Source organism: Alosa sapidissima, chromosome 6, assembly GCF_018492685.1.
Source record: "Alosa sapidissima isolate fAloSap1 chromosome 6, fAloSap1.pri, whole genome shotgun sequence".
NCBI lineage: Eukaryota > Metazoa > Chordata > Actinopteri > Clupeiformes > Clupeidae > Alosa > Alosa sapidissima.
In genome coordinates this window covers 17,120,708-17,137,131 of record NC_055962.1, presented here as the reverse complement: position 1 = coordinate 17,137,131, position 16,424 = coordinate 17,120,708, and the positions used below count along the sequence as shown (strand labels likewise).

General features: G+C 43.9%; 2 protein-coding genes across 2 annotated transcripts in view; one reads left to right on the top strand and one right to left on the bottom strand.

The window, feature by feature from the left end:
- The window catches only part of pak5 (p21 protein (Cdc42/Rac)-activated kinase 5), a 59,557-nt gene extending 55,158 nt beyond the window's left edge, over positions 1-4,399 (top strand). Inside the window, exons 9-11 of the mRNA XM_042095676.1 lie at positions 226-351; positions 1,354-1,488; positions 2,569-4,399. Of these exons, the coding sequence (XP_041951610.1) occupies positions 226-351; positions 1,354-1,488; positions 2,569-2,724 (417 nt within the window). The 3' untranslated portion in view covers positions 2,725-4,399. The remainder of the gene's footprint in view (positions 1-225; positions 352-1,353; positions 1,489-2,568) is intronic.
- Positions 4,400-7,256: 2,857 nt separating this feature from the next.
- lamp5 (lysosomal associated membrane protein family member 5) lies at positions 7,257-15,162 on the bottom strand. Its single transcript, XM_042095892.1, has 8 exons — positions 13,483-15,162; positions 12,599-12,797; positions 12,049-12,229; positions 11,494-11,672; positions 10,921-11,052; positions 10,473-10,587; positions 9,762-9,950; positions 7,257-8,201 (listed from the first exon to the last, which is right to left on the bottom strand). Exons 1-8 carry the CDS (start codon positions 15,054-15,056, stop codon positions 8,026-8,028), a joined length of 2,745 nt encoding a protein of 914 aa, XP_041951826.1. The 5' UTR covers positions 15,057-15,162; the 3' UTR covers positions 7,257-8,025.
- Positions 15,163-16,424: the final 1,262 nt, after the last annotated feature.

The following is a 16,424-nucleotide window of genomic DNA, read 5'->3' as shown; positions in this document are numbered from 1 at the left end:
CATACACACACAAACACACACACACACACACACACACACACATGTACACACACACACACACACTTACTTGAGAACTCAGGTCAGGTTTTTTTTTTACTGACACTCTTCTCCATCACAGATGTAGACATTACAGTAATGTCCAAAGCCTTGCATGCTTTTATGCTGATGCCTGTCATGTTTGTGTTTGTTTATGTTTGTCTGTATGTTTTTTTCCTGCCTCTCCAGATAAAGCTGTCTGACTTTGGCTTCTGTGCACAAGTGTCCAAAGAGGTGCCCAAGAGGAAGTCCCTGGTGGGAACGCCATATTGGATGGCTCCAGAGGTCATCTCAAGGTTACCCTACGGAACTGAGGTGAGAGATGTTCTTCGGCCTTTCTACTCTCCCAGCTGTTCTGTCAGCTGGCCCCAAGCAGATAGTTCTGTGACGTGTCTTGAGACATATGTGATGCATCTGTGAAGCACCTTGATTCATACAGTATGTTATGGATCTATATGTAAATAAAATTGAATTGAATTGAATTTAATTGAATTCTCCAGGGCACCCTCACTAGCATTACAATATGCATAGTGCCTGTTGTTAGAGAAACTCTCCTTAATGATTCATTTAGGTTAGGCAATGGGCATAGGCCAAAAGAAAATAAGGAAAAAAGGAAATAATTATTTTATGGAGAGTATTTGGATAAGCTTGTAGTAACAGTCTGGTCCTGTCCTCTGTAGTGTGTGATAATCACTATGATGAGGAGACACAGCATTCAAAGAATCCTCCAGAGAAATGTATGGGGTTAGTTTGTAACGCCAATATGGCAGTTGCCTACACATACCCCGCCCCTTCCTGTAATGTAAGTAACCAGCTGCATTTTTAAAATTAGCATGATTCTGTCTACTTAGCTATGCCACGACGAGTGTTGGTGCGCAGTGAGCAAGTTAACATAAAGAGTAACATTTTTTTTTTGCCTTATTTTAGTGATTTGGGGGTAGATATTTATATCGTTCAATTCAGATTTAAACATTTATTTAAATATGACCTGCCGAGTTAGGTATGTCTCTCCATTCATTTGAATAGGAACATAGCTGCCCAAAATAACTGCCTGAAACCATTACCAAGATGGCCACCGAGTGATGGGACTTGCCTTTGAGCATTTTGCTTGTGTCTTACCAGTTTCAGTGCTGCTGCCTGACTTGTCTCTCACTGGTACCTGTTTGATTGGTCATTCATGCCCCATTTGTCCCATTGATCGCTGATTGGTCCCTCTCCCATCAGTCTGGTGGTGAAGATGCAGAGTCTGCAAAGTCCTGCCGACTGACTGTGACTGACCCGTGCTGTGCTCCTGTCCTTCTGTCCATCTGTGTACAGGTGGACATCTGGTCTCTGGGGATCATGGTGATTGAGATGGTGGACGGTGAGCCCCCCTATTTCAACGAGCCCCCCCTGCAGGCCATGAGGAGGATACGTGACAACCTGCCTCCCCGGCTCAAGGAGTCCCACAAGGTCCGACAAACTCAAAGAGTAGCCCGTCCCATCTGACACATGCAATTTTCACTAAATTAATTTCACTATCACGATGACATGCAGTTTTGCGATCACAACAACAAACACAACTTCACTATCACAACAACATGTGCAACTTCACGATCACAATGGCATATGCAACTTCATATGTTTCACTATTACAACATGTGTAACTGCACTAATCACATCATTGTGGTTGGATTTGTAATACAAATCACACACACCTTCATACACACACACACACATACACACACACACCATCAGCATGTTCACAAACACCTCCACACACACACACACACACACAGTGGTAGAAGCACTCAAAAGAGACTGTCCTAATTAAAATCGCACCGATTTAAAAAGATGAGATACATGTAGTAATGACGCATGACAGATTATTTGAGTGTTAAAAACAAAAACAAAAACAACAACAGAAAGTATTCTTCTCATAGTTGTTGTCTGATTCTCCTCGTCTGTGAGAGCAGACATAAATGAATGGTGATGACACAGAGGGCCTGTACGAAATGGGAAAAAATGCTGCCTAGATATCTAACAGAGGAGCGAGGCATCGTGACATGTCCGAATCAAACATGCTGCCTTATAAGATACCTTCGTTTTGCCAAATTTTGAAGGCAGCATAGAGCATAGATGTATCTATCATGCTGCCTTCAATGTCCAAAATTCTATTTTTTTGTGAGCAATAGAACGTTATGTTATTCTTTTTTCTGGTATCCTGACAACAGTGTTTTGTGTTGCTATCTTGCTAGGCTGTCCGAAACAAAGTTTGTAGCCAGTGCCTTGATGCCTGCTACGGCAAATGAGTCGGTAGAGAGCTGAAGACAGCGAGGCAGCAGACAGCTGCCTTTCATTTCGTACAGACCCAGAGTGAAAATTGTTTTTGGTGTTTGTTGTGTTGTAGTTGCATGCCTTTGTTGTCATTGTTGTTGTTATTGTTGTTACTATTGCTGCTGCTGCTGTAGTTGTTGTTGTTATGTTTGTTGTTGCTGCTGTTGTTGTTGTTGTTGTTGTTAATGCTGTGGCTGCTGTTGTTGTGGTGTGCAGGTGTCGTCGGTGCTGCGGGCCTTCCTGGACCTGATGCTGGTGCGGGAGCCGTCCCAGAGGGCCACGGCCCAGGAGCTGCTGCTGCACCCCTTCCTCAAGCTCTCGGGCCCACCCTCCTGCATCGTGCCCCTCATGCGCCACTACCGCCACCGCTGAGACGCCTAGCAGCCTCCCGCCAGCAGGGCGGCGCTCTTCAACACCCTCCCAGCTCACTCACTCGTGCACACACACACACACACACAAACACACACACACACACGCACATACACACACATACACTTGCACACTCTCACCAAGAGAAGACCTGAGAGAGACTTTTGAAACCAACGATGTGTAACCCCCGGCCCCGCGATCGGGGATTATTTAATACATAAAGACACTGACACCTGTAACCGTATGTAGTTTAGACAGAAGTGAAATTAACAAGTAAACACAAGAACAAAAGCTTATATTAATGCAAACCGAAAAAAAAGGGTGGAAACACTAAAGGTGGAGGTGCCGGAGGTCGGAAGTCGGAGGCTGCGGAGTTGTGTTGCTCCAGCCGAAACAGAACAGTCTGGCGCTTTCTTCGAGTCTTTGAGAGACAGTTTGATGTTAGCGTTAAACACATGTAGCGTCTGCAGTCCGTATGAGTGGTCGCCAGGTGTGTGTCGTTTTTTTTTTCTTTTTTCTCTGTCTAGGCTGTGCCGTGTGTGCTCACTCCCTGAGTAGACCAATCGTAGCTTCCAAATAGAGCCGAGGGAGAGGGGCTAGCAACCAGCTAAGCCAATGAAACAAAAGGACTGCGAGGCATGGGTTCCGGTGTCAGAACCAAGGAGATTCCAGAAGTAAGGGAACCCTTAAGAGAACCAGCAGAGATGTCTGTGATGGATTTTTACACACTGTTCAGGACGCAAGGCTGTTACTACAGGTGGGGAGGGCTACATGAAAAACCTTCGCTTTTTCACCCTCTCTTCTCAAACTTATCAATGGGAAAAAAAAAACAAACAAACGTATTTTAGAGGAAAATTGTAAAAGTTTTTTCTGTACAGTTTTTTATAATCTGCAGTATTTTGTGGTGACGTAAGCGTTGTCATATACAGGGCAGTGTTATAGCGCTCGAGAATATCTGCCACTAATATTTCCTACTGTTTATATATAATCCTAATTTTTTGACAAAGAAAAAAAATGAAAATATTCTCATTCTAAAAAAGACCCCATCCTGAACTGTTCAAAGAAACATATTTATTTATTTTGAATTTGTAGACAAAGCCTTCCCGCGGACATGACGAGAAAAGGGTTATTAACTTGGCAGACTTTTGTATACCATTTTGAAGTATTTATTTATTTTTCTGGAACTGGAGGTTTATTTTTCTGTAGTGTGGCCTTTTTTTCATTTCACTTTTCATTTGTTTGTGTATTTATTCTTTGGGTTTTTTGTTTTGTTGAGGGTTTTTTTTTTAACCTTATGAGCAGTGATGTTAGTCACACAAGCAATACCCCTTAATACTTCTATGGTACAGTATGTATGTCAGTATAATCACATGTAATTGACAAGGTTGAGGATAGAATGCAAAAGGCATCCACCCGATCTCTTACACACTACCTACCAGGTGCGGTCCGACTGACGGACTCTTGATCTGGCCCTGATCTGGCTCTGATCCGGCTTGGATGAGGCTCAGATGTGGCTTTGAAGGGCCTGATTGATGTAAGGGTTAATTTCCATCTGGAATCATCACAACACTTTCATCTTCAAACATTTTTAGCAATACACACACACACAGACACACACAGACACACACACACACACACACACACACACACACACACACACACACACACACACACACACTTACCTACTTACTCACTTATACACACTCTCACTCTCACTCTTCCACCATCACTATTGGTTGTGTCTTTTATTTCCCCATATCATGACATGATGTTTTTAAATTGATGTAATCAAAGAGCACCATCTCCCCATCTCTGTAGCTGAGCACAGACACCCTCCTGTCCTGTCTCCCATGCCCCACTGTGACATGTAAATATGATCAGGAACGTGTGTGTGTGGTACTGGCTAAAGCTTGACATGTTCAAATGATAAACCCTAACCGTGGTGTTGCTTGTACAGTAATATTGCATGTGTGTCTTCTGTAAAGCTGGTTTCAATAAAAAAAATACAGATATTGTACAGAAATTACATATGTGTGTGTGTGCATGGTGTGTGTGTGTGTGAGAGAGAGAGAGAGAGAGAGAGAGAGAGAGAGAGAATTTCTGATTAAGAATATGGCATCAATGCCACCTGCCTTTCTGTGATCCCAGGTAGTTTTAGTATGGTCTGTTTTTACTGTTGGCCAATAGGCTGTGTCAATTGGCACATATAAGCATCTAGACATAAAAAGTCAGTAAATAAGGGTTTATAATAAATATGTCAATATAAATAAGGGTTTATAATAAATATGTCAATATAAATGAAGTAGGCAGATTTCCTGTTTCTGAATTCAAGTGTGTAGGAGTGGCTTGATGGGCTTCATCCCAAAGCTCTATTTGCATACGGTGTCAGCCTCTCTCCTCGGTCCTCAAGCTCGTACCCTGGAAGAAAGTTCAAAGCCCTACGTCATTGAGGATGTCTCATTTATCTAATTGCAACATTAGGAGGTGAGAACGAGGAGAGAGGCGAAAGGGCCGGTACGCGAGGAAACACGAGAGCATCCTATGCGGAAGCGGTTTCAGTCGGAATTGTGTGATCATGCTGTCAAGGTGAAAAGTTCCCTCCCGCATCTATCAACTTTCAGTTTCAGTTTCAGATCTTTATATGCTGGAATTATCAGGAACTACCATGCAAACTTTTTAAAAAAAAAAAGTTCATGCCTGTTTAGTTCACACATTGTAAAATAAGTATTCATTCATGCCTTGAGAACTATCAAACATTATCTCATTATCAGGGTCAATAAGTGGGAATAGGCCATGTTCAATATAATATTTTTAGGCTTTGGCATCGGTTCATATTCTCTACAATTCTGTATCTGTACAATTCATGTCTGTTTATTCTAGTCTAAGAAGTGATGCACCAGGTCATCAGTAATTGACATCTCTTAAAAGTGATGCGTGAGTTAGCAGGACCTCTCATTTCTCATATCTGTCTCCTTCATTCCTCTATCCCCCTATCATTCCTTTCTTGTTTCCTTCACACAAATAATTAGAAGGAGGGGAGAAAGGAGGGAGGAAGGATGGACAAAAAGACAAATGATCTGAAGCCATGGAGACAGGTGTTGTATGTGGGGAAAAGGTGAAAATGGTGCATGTAGTCTTCCCCTCATGCCAGTAGTGGAGCTGTAACTCTTTAAAGAAGAAAAAACTTCACAAGCTTCCACCCTGAGGATCAGAGTGAGTCACTCGTTATTGAAATGTCTGATGTCCTCTCTCCTACCGCTTTCTCTGAATACTGAGAATGGAGTGTTTGTTGTGACTGTCCTTATCAGCATCCTGAAAATAAGATCACCTGTGATTGCTGATTGGATCTGCTAGTGGAAACATTATTTGAGTGCAATTAGCAGTGAATCAGCATAATTTCCGATTCCAATTTATCTGATACATTTTTTTATATGTGTATACAGACTATGAGAGCTAAAAAATAGTATTTAATACAGAATTCTTAATGATATAATTAAAATGTACATATGAAAATGGACATAAACATGGATCATTGGCATTTGGTGTGAGTTTAGCAGATCTCTGCAATGAATGGGTGTCCGAGGCGAGGTGTGTGTATGTGTGTGTGTGTGTGTGTGTGTGTTGGTCTGATGTCTGCTCTCTCTCTCACCCCTTCACCTGGCCCTGAGAGTGTCCCGGTGACTGGATCAATACTCCATCTCTTCTAGACCGCAGAAACAAGGCTCACAATCAGCTCATTGATCCCAGGGGCGGGTCTCCGCTGATCGATTGCTGTCCTAGTGCCATTTCTGTGGCCAATGACTGATCGTTTTGTGGGCTCGTCAGACACTCATTTTTGGAGCGTTAAAGAGGCCTTTCATCATGAGATTGACAGCCCAGGTGGCTGATACCTCTGGTTCAGAAATGGGCCGTATCCGGTTCAGACATGGGCCGGATCCATCTAGGTCTGACAGGGATCTGTTCCACTGAGCCTCGTGGATGAAATCTTGCTGGTGGCATCTGTCAATGTAACAGAATGAATGTCGTGGTCACATTACTGCCTGTGAGGCTATTATTCATAGACCTGGGGAATTTGGACCTTCAAACTCTTGAGAGAAGTTTTGTTAGTAGAAGCTGATTGGAATACAGATGGAGTTTCATCAGGTGATGTGACCAATGAGAAAGCGAGGGGCAGTGGTCAGTGAGACTGGGCAGGAGCTGGCCCAGACTCCTCTACACTCAGCATATAGATGACATTGTGCTTAGCAGTTCTAGCAGCTCTAGAGCGAACCAGAGAAGATTTTTGGTTTAAATGTTTCATCTTGTATGTTGAAAAGTCTTAAATCTTTGCTTTATTTTGAAGCCATGGACCAAATATGTATCATTTAAATAAACTTCAGAAGTACATCTGAAAAGACATGGCCTAAATTTGGCCTAACATACATCAGTCATAGACATTCAGATACAGAAAACCTCTGCCCAATATTATAAAGGCGTGTATTAAATAAATATTTTATTGGTGTCTTCACTTTATACAAATGACATCACAATTAGAGGAATGGACACACACAGAATCCTTTATTTCAGGCTTTCAACACTGTGCAGCGCGTGGATCCTCTGAATGCATAGAAATTCAGAAAATAATTTACTCTCGTGTAAACATTCTCACCCTCATCCTTAAGCCCACATTTGATGCCCCTTCTCTCCGAATCAACAGCATATGAAAGCTTTTCCTTCCCTTGTCTGTTCATCACAAAGTGTTACCAGCATAGTCTATGCATGTTCTTCACACGGTTTTGCCAGGAAGCAACATGTAATGGAATGTCAAATCAACTCTGATAAATCATCTACAGAACACACATACGTTTCATCACTAGAGTACATTACGGATGGGAGAGAGACAGCGTGACGCAGACGAGGCTCTTTCACCGGACAACAAGGACGGTCAGTTGGACAGACAGAACAGCAATTGAGCAGATGAGCCCAAGAAACAAATAGCAACTGAAAGAGTTCTTATTGGTGTGTAAGGTGTGTGTGTGTGTGTGTGTGTGTGTGTGTGTGTGTGTGTGTGTGTGTGTGTGTGTGTGTGTGTGTGTGTGTGTGTGTGTGTGCGCATGTGTGTGTGTGGGACAGTGTAGGGCCAGAAGGCCGCTAACTCTGGTCACCATCTTGTGCGTTTGGGTCTGACCTGGTTAAATTAGCGGCCATTTGGTGACAGACAGAGAGGCAGAGAGAGAGAGAGAGAGAGAGAGATAGAGAAAGAGAAGGAGAGAGAGAGTCCTTCACACGTTTTTGTAGCGGTTGCGGTCGCCTGGGTCGCCTCTTTCACATGTTCTTGTAGAGGGAGCGGTCTCGGGGCAGCTGCGGCTCTTGTGCGGTCAGCTTGAGGTGGAAGTGGTAGATGGCGAGGGTGATGACGATGATCAGGCCCAGGACAAGCCCTAGCACCAGGGGAAGAGTTTCCTCCAGCTGCTCATGCTGGTCTGTGATGCACTTATATGCTGAAGGGCACAGGAGTGAAAGAGGGGTCAGTGGGGATACCAGCTCTGAGGTGTGTGTGTGTGCGTGTGTGTGTGTGTGTGCATGCATGCATGTGTGTATGTGTGTATGCATGAGTTAGTGTGTGTGTGTGTCTGTGTGTCTGTGTGTGTGTGTGTGTGTGTGTACACACACAGATGTATAGCCATAGTGTGTAAGAACAGACTTGGGGTGATTTTGCCAAAATATCTTGATTGTCCAAAATTGTGTAAAACATGGGGTCACAGTCTGAATTTCAGTTCAGACAAGTCATTTTCATTCACTTCTATGTACAAACAATTGTAATTGCAGAAAAAAAAACTGTAGAAAAAATAACCTTTTTATCTGTCCACTGATCTCTCACTTTTTATTTTTCTATCCTCATCTCTGCGTATGAGAAGTATTTCATACACACACGGACATTTACTTCAGAATCATCTGTTTTATTTTGCATAGTATGGATGCCGAAGGCTTTTGTGTCAGCTGTCGCGTATATCTTCATGTGCTCATTGCGCTCACCGGAGCGTTTACGTGCAGGCTGCCCCCTGTGTCCAACCATTTGTGGCCAGTTCCACAACTCTCCTATGTAGAAAAGGCGCGCTCGCTTTCTCGTGGCGCTAAGAGGATTACTTCTACATTACACACACTTCTTGCGGATTACCAAACGTAACTCATGGGCGTCATTATGTAAATATCAACACTCAAAATGAGCGTCGTGGCAGAGCTAATCTAGCAGTCTATTCATTAGTGTCCTTCGGAACAACGGACAGCTTCCTACTGCCACCGGGACACGAGATGTTTTACTGTATGTGCCGGGGTCGTGACTCTTCAACCATGTCTGCGTGCTCAGCATGTTTTCCGTCACGCCTGTGAGGCTGAATGTCAGGAAGCGTTGTTGGTGGTGTGTTTGAGGCATTTCTATTGGAGTTCACCTCTGCTTCTTGCGCGTAAAGAGAGATTGCGTCGTAAATCACCTTCGGTGGTAACTGGAGAACCTCGTTAACCGGTAGCGATGGCTTTGCCTATGAACTCATAAAGACCTCGGCTCGAGCTGCCGTCTCTCTCCTCGTTCTTCACATTACAGTACTCTCCTAAACCAAGGTGAAAACTCAAGGGACCAGTCTCTCTCTCCCTCTCTCTCTTTCTCTCCGCGCTGGTACGACAGGGTCAACATGAGGGTATAGAGAAAATGATGACTGCGCCAAAACTGTCACATTCAGATCCTGCACCTACAGATGTGGACGACTTAAATGCTATACAAGCAATTAGGTATATATCTCGCATTGGGGCACACACACACACACACACACACACATTTAATTTCAATATGGAAGGCCTATAGGCCTTATCTCAAAGCTGATCTCACATACAGACTTACATTGATAGTGTTGTCGTAGTCATTTTGTGCCATAAGACAATTGCGGCACTGGCTATTGTCGGAGTGTCTGTGGATTATGAGTGGTTCGGCCATATGATTTACAAGTATATATATATATATATATATTGAGAGAGAGAGAGCTATCCATGTGTGTGGTTTAACTTACAATCACTGAACATAAAGTCGTTTTGGATGTCGAAGGGCTGGATGTGGATGTCGGACAGGGCGATGGTGACACCCTTCTGGTGGTCGGTGGAAAGGAGCGTGAGTGTCTGCTGAGCTGTGCACACGTACGAGCGGCCCCCAGGGGTCACGAAGGCAGACAATTTGTGTGAGTTGGCTGTGTGCTTCCCAGCTGGAAAACAGGTACAAACACACACACACACACACACACACACACACACACACACACACACACACGCAATGTACACTTTCAAGAACCACATGAACCAAAGTATCTTTGCATAGAAAAATCTAAGGAAATGTGTAATATATGAACTGAAATATTTGTTCATTAAAATAGGCCTACAAATATAGACTAGTAAATATAAGAGAGACTTTTAAACATCGTTTTCTGTGATCCCGCTTATCGATGACACATCCATGAACAATTCCTTATGCCGGTTACACACTAAGGCGATATCTATATAATGTAGTAAATTGTCAGAGATATGAATGAAATAGGCCTATGCCTGATAGGATAACATTTAAATAAAAATAAAGTGCATTTATGGATGAAAATTGTAATAAACTACTAAGTAATCGTTTTCTCGCCTAATAGCATAATAATAATAATAATAATAATAATAATAATTACAGAAATAAAATAATATTAATTATTATTGTTTTTAATAAATAAGCCTTTGACCATACTCACGGTTGTATGCACTGATAAAATGCGTAGTCTCTGACGTATCATAGACCAATTGGACCTTGTTAATTTTCCATATCTCGCTCTCCTTTTGATTCGGATCTTTTGTATGGCGCGTTTCCTGCAAGAGAGAAGCATTATTATTATTATTATTATTATTATTATTATTATTATTTATATTATCTTGAAAAGGTTATTCATCAAAGGGAGTGGTTTTTTTTTTTTTTACCTTTCACCCAGATTATTTGTGCTCTTGACAGACGGGTAGGCTAACATATTAGATTTTAACGCCACAGTAGGCTATTCAGCGCCAACAAACTTTCTCGTCACAAGACACTCACAGGCGCTTGCTGTGCGTGGGTGTTCTCAAAATGGGTTTAACAACCATTCTGAGGGAGGTATTAATGATGACGCTAATTACTGGCATACCCCAAAGCCGGGTAAACTCGCCCACCTTCACAAAGAAGAGGCGGAAGATGTAAGCGTTGTTTGCCCAGAAGATGTGAAGCTCCGCTTCGTTAGGTCCGCACCTCCCCTCAACCCCAGCCCCCCGGGGTAGAGTCACGCTTGCCGTTTCTGTAATTAGCTAAGAATAAACCACAAGACAATCACGGCACGAATCATCATCACACCATCATTACCATGACTCCCGCATCCACAGCATCACCACAGTTTTCTTTACAACTACTGTCCACGCACACACGCTCTAAGAATGCATCACACACACTCCGGAGATTGTTGTCCAGCATTGCTCGACAAGAAAGCTGGTCAAAAGTTTTTTTGTTTTTTTTCGTTTTTTTCTTTTTGAGGACGTGTCCAATATATTTTTTATTTTGCCGACTTTCCTTCCATCATTCATCTTTCCTCAGCCTGTTATTTAAATAAATAAATATATGTTACTCTATGGTCTGTCTTTCTTGTTAGGGCAAACTTTAAACCGTCTGCAGCTCTTCTCGCCTGAGGCAAGGTCTCAGGTTTGTGTAAATGCAAGGACCGCAAGAATGACTGATGTAACAAAAACACTCACATCTATGCCGTTCAGTGCTAGCACGTCGTAAGGTATCATGAATCTGCCTGCAAACTCAGCCATCAAACAAGTAGTGCCGTTCTCCCGGACGGCAAATATGTCTTTGTCCGGGTTGTTGGACAGTCCTGACAGATTCTCACTTTCTTGCTCGGCCATCACCACGAGTCGTGTCACAGTGCCTATGGACGGGAAGTTAGCGTCACCCACCAAAACGCAAGGAGAATATGAGAAAATACATAACATCAACTAGATCAACATCAACTAGCTCAAAGCTCATTTGACATTTCCTTCCACGCCAATCTAAGCAATATTTACAATCAAAATATGCATGCATGTAACCTACTGTTCGGTTAAGGTTAGACTAAAGGAAGTTCAAGATTTCGGTTTTCTTACGTGTTAGTGTCTTAGTCATTTAAAATCATGAATTGCGCTTGAGAAAATGCTTTTTAAACACATTTCAACAGAGTCGATCTAAGTTGACAGTTAGCTCATATCTAATACTTGTATTTGAGTCACGACCCTATCTATTCGCATGATAAATACACCTGTTCTTACCGAGCAAGTAGAGGACAAGTCTGGCGGTGTCCATGGTGCTGAAGCTGCGTAGCTCCATAGTCAAACGGGTGGACTTCCGCTGGGAAAATACCGATGGAGGAGTCGGAAAAAAGTCACGAAAGGAGGAGGTGGAGATGGAGGAGGGGAAGGCACGCGCTCTGCTAAGCAGCGAGGAGTCACGCTTGTATCATTGCGGATGCAGCAAATCCAGGTGTGTGTGCGTGAGTTAGCATCCGCTCACTTTCGCAGCGTGCCGCGGTCGTTCAGTCGTCAGTGGTAACGCGTCGTGTTCGCATCAGATGTACGCAGTCCTCTTGAAAAGCAGGACAAAGAAACGATTGAGAACGTGATACGGCAGCCCGACCACCGCGCAGCTCATGCCCGCCGAATCAGCATAACCGCAGCGTGACTCAGGCGGGAGATTTCGGCAGCGGAGCAAGTTCTGGCTAAGTTGCTGCTGGCGGAACGAGGCTGAGCGAGTCCCGCAATGCTGCTGTTTCCATATCAGCCGTTACCGCTGAGGTGATGGACTGAATCACTACACCCCCACCCTTCCTCCTCCTCCTCCTCCTCCTCTCCTCCTCCCCCCTCCTGGTCGCTCGCAGGGCTGCAGATGCTGCTCTGTGCGAATGTGGGGTTGTTGATGCGCTCTCTGATGCGGCTCGATAACGTGTGAGCTCAGCCGTGCGTGCGGGAACAAAGCTGTGCCCCGGACAAGCCATGCTTCCCCTTCTGCCGTCGCCTCAAAGCTGCCGGGGGAGAGAGAGGGAAAGAGAGAGAGCAGCAACGTTTTGACACTAAAACTAATGTCTTTTTGGATTTAAGTTTACCATTGGTGTCTGTTAGCACCTCTTTTCTGTGGAATACAGTGGCAAAAACTATTAAAGTGGAAGTGCAAACGAAAAAAACAGAGTCAGATAGTCCAACATGAATTCAAAATATGAAATGAGAACCTTAAACAAGGTTAAAGAAACAGAAACATTTCAATGACCAGAACACCAATAATATCGCCACACCACTTTTATTTGTTAAAGTAATTGACAGTAAAGTGGACATCAGAAGAGATAATTGCGGACATCCGTGTGATTCGATTGAAATATAAATGCATATTTACATAAATGGAAAAAGGGTGCAAACACAATACTTTCCCTGAGGACTGAGAAAGCTAAACTGACGCACAAACTGTTAGGGTCTGAGCAGAGTAAAAATTGGCAGCTTAATGATGAGGTATCGGAGGTTACAGCTATAAATACATTTGTATAGGTTTGATCAATGTTTTTTTTTTCTGATTCAAACATGATTGATAACATCTATGCCATGTAACATAGTAACTCAGGAACTCATGTCAAACTCTAGTTATTTAAGCTCCGCCCTTGTGTGAGCGCTCTGGCTCCTTGCGTGACACACAAGTTCGCCATTACGCACTCGTCTTACGATGGGTTCCGGAATAGCAGACACTCAAACTCGCACTTTACCGCGCTGATACTGTCTATGCTCGGCTTGCTGCCGACCTGAGGGTGGTTCGTGCACAGGGGAAACGTCTCGGACCTGGGCATCCCACGAGCCATAGGCTGGCCAGTCCCACTCTGCGCCGGACACTCACTGTCTTGCAGCTCCTTGCCGGTCTTTTTGAACTCCGGGAAAGTAAAGCGCCTTAACAGTTTGTTGCCCAGGACAGAGAAAGTGGTTGATGCCGGTGGCGATTGCACTTCTGCGGGCTCAGTGTACCCCTGAGACGGCGGATTCTTTCGCACCGCTTTGACTTTGCGCACGGGCATCTGCGCGCGCTCCGGGGGCAGGGGGCTCAGCAGGCTGGTGGGCAAGCTGCAGCGTTTTTGGTAGTAGCTGTCATCGAATCTCCGGATGCCGAAGTCAAAGGTGCTTTTTTTGGCTTTTTCCTTGTCCGCATTGTCATGGGCCACGTTCCCCGTTATTGGGGTCATGAGGATACCAAGAGGGCTGGTCACGGAGCACGAGGAAGAGATGGCAGGCGCAGAACTTTTTGGCACACTTTTGAACGGCCTCGGGGAGAACTGAGCAGGAGGCTGGCTGACTGTTCCTCTAGGTAACGGGGGCAGGTAGCCGGGGTCATCAGCGGAGCTCGACTTCTCTCCTTGTTTTAAGAACTGGGGAGTTCTGGATCTCTGATGAATTATCGGGGTCAGGACGCCCGAAAAAAAGAGGCCTTGTTGGGAGGTCGGCGAGCCTTCGCTCTCCTTCTCATACTCCTCAATGGAATCCATTGACTGTAAGCGATTCTTTAAAATAAAAGATCTCCTTTTACTCAAAGCCGTTTTGGAGCGACATGACGCCTCTCTGGGTGCGCTCTCGTGTTTGGCGCACACCGACAGATGGTGCGCAGGGAGATCTGGAGTTTTCCTCTGAGGGGCGACTTCATGTGTATCAACGTCTTCCAAGACGCTTGCGTTGCCAACTCTGTCTGGTAGGCCCAAAATATATTCACTCACTTTTTTGGAGGGATTCGTCAGCGCATACAAGCATTCTTTATGGCCAAGGTACTCGGCTACCTTCAACGCAGAGTTCCCCACTTTGTTTTGCCTGTCTATTTGTAGTCCAAGGCGCTTGAACGCCCTGACCAAAAACTCTACGACCACAGTGTGTCCTGCTACGACGGCATACATGAGCGCAGTGTTCCCCCACAAATCCTCCATCTCCGGATCCGCGTTGTGCTGGACCAGAACCTTCACGGCGTCGAGGTAGCCTTTCTCACAAGCGTGACTCAGGGCTGTCCGTCCGCTCTCGTCCTTGTGATTGACGCTGGCTCCGCGTTGCAAAAGAAGCTTAATGAACTTGGATCTCACCGGAGAGTCTGGTAGAAAAACGGACGAAATGAGTGGGGTCTGGGCACCCTCCGTTTTCGAGTCGACGATCTTACCATCCAGAGCGTCCAGGACAAACTTGGCCAAGTGGACTTTATCTTGGGACATCGCCTCTAACAGAATTTTTGTGCCACTTCGACCCCCTACCTTATCAGAGAGTTTCAACATTGCACATATATTGTGTAAACTTAACTTGTAGAACTGACCAGATTGCGCATTCTTAGCCGCGGAGCAAGTCTGTCTAAAACCTCTCTCCCAACCTGATGTCGCTCATCGTTGCGCAACTAGCCCCTCCACGCGTTTTATATCCAGCGCGTCCCCGTTACCAGGACAACACAAACACATTATCAGTTTTTTGTTGTGGCCAAATGGAAACATTAAAAGCGTCATTATCATGAGGTACTTCACGAAGCAGAGCGGCCTCTGGAGAGGGTTCACTGCGATGAATTATGCAAAGATAATTTTTTTGATTATTCACCAAAACACACTGGCGCCCTTCTTTGATGTTGGAGAAAGGGGCAGGGGTCATTTCAGAGTAGCTTGTCGTGTTCTAATTCCAAACACTGTTTTCAAAAAGTAAAATGGCCCAAACTGAATACAACTCATTTACACTCATTCTATTCCAGTGTACACCCAAGGGTTTCCTATTAATGCTTTTTGTAGTCAGTGTGCATTGCCGTTTTTGTTTCTTGTTTTTAGAAAAGCAAGCTCCACCGACGCTCCCTTAATGATGCAGTCCAAGGTCCGATGTCGCAAAACGTTGCTGATGCGCTTAACAGACAATCACATCGCCCCCCCCCCCCCCCTCCATGATCCCGAAGCGCTTTTAATAGCGTGGCGTTGCCCTCATTCTGCGCCACTGTTTCCTACACACAGAACGCACGTTTTTTGGAACAGCAACAAACGCATGTTTTTTTAATAATGACTTTTAACATTTCAACCCAATTGTAAGGAAACACTCAAAATAGTGTTTACGTATTTCAGTGTTCAAGTAAACTTTCTCCAGTAGTCTTTCAAAAGGTAAATTACCTTATCTCTGGTTATTACTGTAAAAAGTAACAGACTGTTCCCGAACAGTCGAAATGAAAGAAAGAGGACACTCCATATTCGTTTAACACTTGTATAGTTTATTGGTACACATACTATAAAACAGTATTAAAGTAGCAGGATAACAACAGTTGTTTTAGTATCATCGTTGCTAGAAGTTCGACAAATACAATATAAATACAAAAACCACCCACAGAATGCGTTGCTGACAAGCTACAGATAAAACGGTCAAATGAAAAGATACAAATCATTGCGACATTGTTCTGCAAAAATAATCCTTTTTTGCAAACTACCAAGCTACATGAAAGTCGCACAACAGAAAACATTCAACTAGTGCAAAAAGCCTCTAATTAAACAAATATAGTCTTAAACTACACACTAGATTTAATATATAATATATATGTATATTTATTTATATGTCTTTATATAAATAACCCCTTATTTTGGCATTTTATCATTTGTAAAATAATTTAAACGTCCTACCAGACA